This window comes from Myotis lucifugus, unplaced genomic scaffold (genome assembly GCF_000147115.1).
Source record: "Myotis lucifugus unplaced genomic scaffold, Myoluc2.0 scaffold_1773, whole genome shotgun sequence".
NCBI lineage: Eukaryota > Metazoa > Chordata > Mammalia > Chiroptera > Vespertilionidae > Myotis > Myotis lucifugus.
In genome coordinates this window covers 1-6,058 of record NW_005872821.1, presented here as the reverse complement: position 1 = coordinate 6,058, position 6,058 = coordinate 1, and the positions used below count along the sequence as shown (strand labels likewise).

Sequence of the window (6,058 nt, the reverse complement as noted above, 5' to 3'; positions counted from 1 at the left end):
GAGTCAGATGACAGTGAGCCCTCTTTCTGGGCCTGTTTGGCAATAACGACTGGAGACAGTGACAGGAGTCCCCCACCCCCACCCCTCTCCCCTCCTGCTGGGAGTGGGGCGCCCTGAGACAGGCCCTGCTCGGGCTCTCCAGACCCCGAAAAGGACAATGGGACCACCTCCACCAGCAAAGGATGGCTGAGCCCCCGCCCCGGCCTCCCTGCTGGGCCCCTCCAGCCCCTTCCCCAGCTCTGCTTACCCTTGGACACCTTTCTTGGGGGGCTTGCTCTTGAACTGCCTGGTTTGCCGCTGCTTAAATTTGGGGGGCCCTTTCCTGGGAGTGACAGGGCCCCCCGTCACCCTGGTGGCCGAGCGGATCTCGGCCTTGGGCGGCTCCAGGTTCATGGCCAGGCTGGCAGAGACCCTGTGGCGACCTTGGGCTTCTGGACTCCCTCACGCTGGGCGCTGGGGGCAGACCAGGTGGGGATCCCAGTCAGCCTCCTGCTTCCAACCCACCAGAGGGAACCCCCAAGTGTGAGACCTAGGGGCCCTCAGCCTGGCCGACAGCAGCCCCTGCCACCTGCACTGGGGCTGCGCTGGGGCCACAGGGGAATGCAGTGCTGGAGGCCCCCGAGTGCACCCCTCCGCCCTGAGGCTGGGACATGCTGTCCTATTCACCAGGCAGCGCCAATGAAGGGGGACCCGAGAGAAGGCGGGGATGCAGGCAGGGAAGGGGCCGGTCTCACAGGAGACGCTGCGCTGAGCTGTGGCAGTGTCTTCCCAGCCGCTCAGTGCTCGGAGCTCCCTGTGGGCGCCAGTGTCACCTGTTGGTGTCCGTGCAACACCGACCAGGTGACCTCCTCTCCTCTCCCCAGAGCCACTCCCCGATGCCCTAAGCCCAGTGACCCTGGCCCAGAACAAGGGCAGCTCGGCTTCCTCTAAGCCTATTAGCAGCAGAGGGAGACTAATCCCTCGGCCACTGGGGCCCAGAAGGTTCAGGGCCTAAGCAGGTGACAGACAGGAGTGCGGTACCCACAGCGCAGGCCCCGGCGCCGTCCCTTGGGTCAACTTTTTGTCCCCAGTCGGATGGGCTGCAATGCTGGAGTCCAGCCTTGGGCTGCCAACAGCCGCCTGCTGGCTGACACCAAGTGAGAGGCAAGGACAGGTCGTCCCGCTGGGAAGGAAGGCTCAGTGGTGGGTGCTGGGTGCCTGGGATTGGGGTGGCCCTGCCATGGACCTTCCCTCCCTAAGATTCAGCCTCTGTGCTGAGACCAGAACCAGCCCAGGAGGGTCCCAGGAGGACGGCAGGCCTGGCCGGGTCCTTTCCTCAGTCCTGGGCCCCGGGCCTGGCGTGGACAGCTCTGTGCCCCGAGGGAGCTCCAGGAGCAGATGCTGTTCCCATGGAAACCGCTGCCTGAGCTGCCCCTCAAGTTGACTGGGCACGTGAGACCCAGAGCGTTGCTGGCCTGGGGACGGCCTGTACCTCGCTTGACTTGGGGGAGCAGAGGTGACTGGCTGCGCATCCTCTGACCCAGGCCTCAGCGTGGTGGTGGAACGCCGCCTGCTCCCCACCCTCTGTGCAGGCGCCCACGAACACCCTTGGGTGAGGGGCTGCCAGGAAAGGCAACGGGAGGTCACTACTCACCAAGCACTGCAGGTCTCAGGGGGCCAGAGGTGCGAGGGCGGCCTCCCTCACCAGGGTCAGCGGGCATTTATCCTGCTGCCGGGTAAGCCGATTAGCACTGTCCCCTGATGCCACGCTAAAGAGCTTAACGGGGCCGCTGGGGTGGGCACCGCCCAGGATTCCAGGGGATGGGAAGGGGCTCAGGTGCAGTCAGGAGCCTGAAGGGAGGGCAAGCTAGGGACCTAGGGACGGGCCAGGACAGGGAGGGAAGTGTGATCAGGACAGTGAGCAGGGCAGGACTCTCTCCTGAAGCAGCTCTTCTTCGAGACAAAGACAAAGACAAAGCACAACGCTGCTGCTGTCCTGGCCTCCCCACCTCACCTGTGGGCTCTGCGCTGGGAGGTGGACCTACTGTGAGTCCCGCGTTCCCTGCTGGGGCCCACACAGCAGTCAGACCTGGGGACCCTGTGGGCTCTGCGCTGGGAGGTGGACCTACTGTGAGTCCCGCGTTCCCTGCTGGGGCCCACACAGCACCTTACAAGACCCCATCGGATCCCAGGAGGAATTAGCATCCCCTTCTATGGTTTCATATCTAAAAGGCCTGTTTGTCAGCTCAATCCCTCGTGAAGTCGTGTTACCACCTGAGCTTTTCCCTTCAATGAGGCAATAAACCGGCATAAATTCTTTTAATCCTTGCCCTGCCCAGGCCACTAGCATCGGAGCTTGTGATTGCTGGGGTGGGGGATGAGGCGGGAAATTTCCAAGGACGAGGATGAGGGAAGATAGGGATGGGCAGCGAGGGCCCTAAGATAAAGTCCCACTTGGGCCGATGGTCCCAGGGCCAGGTCTGCAGCCAAAGACCAGGCTGGTGTCGGGACGCTGGTTCTCGGGTTAATGCCTGAGGCCTCCTAGTCCTCCCCTGGACACCTGCCCGGGAGGCTGGGCCTAAGTGAACTGGAAGGACTGGTGGCTCCGTGCTCAGGCCCCTGCAGGCTGATTGGCAGCCGGCTACTTGGCTGGCAGACGGGTGTCTCCTCAAGGACAAATGGGGAATGTTCCGGGCTGCCAAGGGCACCTTCCTGGGAGCAGACAGTCCTCCCTCTGCCCCACAGCTGACCTCCAGCAGGACTCCTGGATGCGGGACACAGAAGGGGGCCCTGGGCTCAGTGTCATCTGAATATTCAAGGAAGAGTCTTATTTCACCCACAGGCTGGTGCGGCTGCAGGTGCTCGGGGACCATCTGAGGACACCTGCTCTCCGCCGAGGCCACAGCAGCCGCTCAGACCACAAAGCCTCTCGTCTCAGCAGCAGGGAGCTTATTTATTTCCAGGCGAAGTCGATTCCCACCCGACGCAAGCCCCATGAAGCCGCCCGGGACAGAGGGGCCGCGTGCTGCTGGGCAGGAGCTCGGGCTCCCGCGGGTGAGCTGTCGGCCGGGCCGCTCAGCCTCTGCTCCTCATGCGGAGCTGGATCTCTGTCCGGAGGAAGGCCTTGAGGTTCTCGTCGGCCACGTGCTCCTGCAGGGCGGCCAGGGCCCGCTCCCCGCCGTCCTGGTAGTGCCGCAGCAGCGCCTCTGCGTAGTCCACCCACACGCAGTTGGGGCAGCCGCTCATGCAGCAGTTTGTGGGGGGCTGCAGCTCAGGTGGCAGGGGGTACGGGGCCTCCGAGGTGCTCCCGCCGGGCAGGGAGGACTTAGGATGCCTGGTGCCGTCGGCACCTGCTTGGGAGCCCTCCTCCCCATGGTCCTTCCCGAACTCTCTACGGCCTTCGCAGACCAGGATCCAGGCACGGTACCTGTGCAGAGTGCTGCCGCCTCCAGGAAGCCCGCGGCACCGCTCCCAGCTGGCGAGGCGGCCTGGCCCCTAAGAACGCAAATAAGCCTATGAGTCTCCAGGAAGCTGTTCAGGCCCGGCCCGGCCGCAGCTCCAGGGGAATCTTGGCCTCTGGGCTGTGGCCGAAGGCTCGGCAGTCTTCTCACTTCCCATGTGACCTTAGACAAGTCTAGACTCGGTTTCCACCTGTAACCGGATGTGGTGGTTGGCATGACGACATGATGCGACTAAAGAGAAGCGCTGGTTTCAGGGCCTGTCACTGGAATGCATTCCAGCAGATGGAGGGTGGGGGGAAGCTCGGCACCTCCAGCCAAGCCCCCTCTCCCTCCACCCAGCACTGAGGGCCCGTGCCCTCTGACCTTCTCACTGACCGCATGACCCGTCGTCCTGTTTCCGTCGCAGGAGAAGCCCTCACCTGCTTCCTCCAGCCCGGGAGCCCCCTCCCCGCTCCACGTGTCTCCAGGGCACTGAAACCGAGACTCAGCCCGAACCATGTCACCAGCTCCTGCGAGGACCATGAGCTCCCTGTTCACGGCGGCCTCCCCAAAGGGCGCGCATGCAGCAGGCGCTCCTAGATATGGCCGAGCGGGTGGACGAGCCAGAACCCGCTGGCCCAATCCCGGGGCTCGGCCCAGAAGCAAAGCAGCCCTCCTCGCCGACAGGGAGCGGGCCTAGCAGGAGCAGCACGACGAGCCGCGTCCAAGGCTGCCCTGCCCGCCGGCGGCGCGGGCTGCAGCGCGGTCCCTGGGAAACGGGGAGGCCGGGATTTCTCGGGTCCGTGCCGCCCCGGCCCCGCGCCCACCCCCACCACGCCGTCCCCGTCCCCGCCAGGTACTCACCGAGCACAGGGAAGCTGAGGCTACCGCCCGGCCGCCAGCGGCTACGCTCCGCAGCAGCATCGCCCGCGGCCCGACCCATTGCGCACGCGCTCTCCAGTCTCCGCCCCTTCCGGGCCGTGAGCGGCGACCACCTTAGCCAATCGCCACTCGGCTAGGAGCTGCACCGCCCCAATGAGCGTGGGGCTGGTGCAGGAAGTGGAAGTGGCTGTCGTGGGGCAGGACCGCCCGCGAGAGAGGAAGTAGCTTCTCCCAGACCCCGGCGCGTGCAGATGGCGGGAGCCAGGCTCCGAGCAGCGGGCCCCCAGAGGACAGGGAAGCCTAGGGGCCCGGAGCGGCCGCAGGGGCGGCGGCAGCAGCTGCTGGGGAAGCAGTCGGCGCCGTGGCCCAGGCCGCGGAGGTGGGTCTCTCCCCCTGCCGGGCCCCTCGCGTTCTGCCCAGTCCGTGCCGAGAGTGGAGGCGCGAAGGAGGGGACACTGCCACCTTCCAGGGTGCCGTCTTGGCCATCCTGGGCGAGGCCAGGGAGCGGCGGTCCCTGGGGCGCTCGGAGCGTTCTGCGGGGGAGGATGCTGCCTCGGCCCGCGTGCCCAATGCAGCGGGGCGGCCTGCGAAGCTTCGTTTTCTCTGACTCTGCTTCTGCTGGACGTAGGACACATCTCACCCCGTGTTCTCCTTCTTAGCCAAGAAAAGAAGAGAGTGAATTGCAAGCCCAAGAACCAGGATGAACAGGAAATCCCTTTCCGTCTCCGGGAGATTATGAGGAGCCGCCAGGAAATGAAAAACCCCGTCAGTAACAAGAGGAGGAAGAAAGAGGGTAACGTGCGGGCCGTGTGGGTGGCAATAGAGCGTCACTGCCCAAATAGCCGAGGGCCGGCCAGGGGCCCGAGGGGGCGGGGCGGGGGCTGACCCGAGGCCGGCGTCTCCAGGGCCACCGCCGCCTCTGGTTTCAGAAGAGGCTCCAGGGGAGCCCTGGGCCTGGGGTGAGCAGCATTCACTTCCCCCAAGAGCAGGGGACCCGTCGGACGGGAGGTCGGTGCAGATGTACTTTGAGGGAAGGTCACTGTGTGGCGAGGGAGGGAGGGAGCGAGGGTGGACAGGGCCAGCCAGTGAGGCTCTTGTGAGGGAGAATGGGGGGAGCAGTGGGGGTGTCGGGGTAAGGAGGGCAGTGATGAGGCTCACTCGGACAAACTGACCCATCACACCCCTCCCCCAGGCCAGGCCAGTGCCCTCCATCAGCTTCTGCCAGAGGTGGCCCTTCGCACGTGTGGGGGAATGGAGTTTCTGTTTTGTGTAGACGTGTTTGTTCTCCCAAATGTAGGACTGATTTTGCAGCACTTCTGCTGGGTAATTTAACCTAAATCCCGGGCTTTTTGAAAGATAAGCTCACATATGGGGTAAAATCAGGCCGATCTGAGGGGTATGAGGCACAGCCTCCTCCCTCTAAAGAAACCACGGCTCCTGCTTCGTCCCTTCCAGAGCCTGCACGTGCCTCCTCGTCTGTGTGACGTGAGGGCGTGCTGCCCTCTACGCCTTCCGAGTGCAGTGGGCTTTATGGCCTGTCCACACCCCGGTGCGAGCTCCCCTGTGCTCTCCCCTGACCGGGGCGGGGAGGCCCCTGCGTGAGCACAGGGACTCACTCAGGACCACCTACTGATGGACGTTAGGTGGCTTCCTGTTTCCTTTCTCAGCTGAGCTGACATCTCCGACATGTACCAGGGGCCTGGGGTGACCCCGTCCCTGTGGGTGCCCCAGGATGGGCATCGGACATCCTCGTCGGC

The 6,058-nt window shown here is 64.7% G+C and overlaps 2 protein-coding genes across 4 annotated transcripts; both read right to left on the bottom strand.

The window, feature by feature from the left end:
- Positions 1-238: 238 nt before the first annotated feature.
- Positions 239-4,352, bottom strand: PDE6G (phosphodiesterase 6G). 3 transcript variants are annotated; one of them, XM_023748755.1, is made up of 2 exons: positions 4,284-4,352; positions 239-453 (listed from the first exon to the last, which is right to left on the bottom strand). In XM_023748755.1, exon 2 carries the CDS (start codon positions 391-393, stop codon positions 244-246), a length of 150 nt encoding a protein of 49 aa, XP_023604523.1. In that variant the 5' UTR covers positions 394-453; positions 4,284-4,352; the 3' UTR covers positions 239-243. The 3 variants fall into 3 exon arrangements, with proteins under 3 accessions (XP_023604523.1, XP_014305634.1, XP_014305636.1); XM_014450148.2 differs by lacking the exon at positions 4,284-4,352 and adding an exon at positions 1,634-1,980; XM_014450150.2 differs by lacking the exon at positions 4,284-4,352 and adding an exon at positions 667-1,627.
- Positions 2,283-4,391, bottom strand: OXLD1 (oxidoreductase like domain containing 1). Its single transcript, XM_006108114.2, has 2 exons — positions 4,284-4,391; positions 2,283-3,474 (listed from the first exon to the last, which is right to left on the bottom strand). Exons 1-2 carry the CDS (start codon positions 4,341-4,343, stop codon positions 3,055-3,057), a joined length of 480 nt encoding a protein of 159 aa, XP_006108176.1. The 5' UTR covers positions 4,344-4,391; the 3' UTR covers positions 2,283-3,054.
- Positions 4,392-6,058: the final 1,667 nt, after the last annotated feature.

Bases quoted from the DNA above. Each gene is read 5' to 3' on its own strand.
- PDE6G (XM_023748755.1), bottom strand. From the start codon at position 393: ATGAACCTGGAGCCGCCCAAGGCCGAGATCCGCTCGGCCACCAGGGTG.
- OXLD1 (XM_006108114.2), bottom strand. From the start codon at position 4,343: ATGCTGCTGCGGAGCGTAGCCGCTGGCGGCCGGGCGGTAGCCTCAGCT. The intron at 3,475-4,283 runs GTGAGTACCTGG...TTGCGTTCTTAG, and splicing joins CCTCAGCTTCCCTGTGCTCG to GGGCCAGGCCGCCTCGCCAG.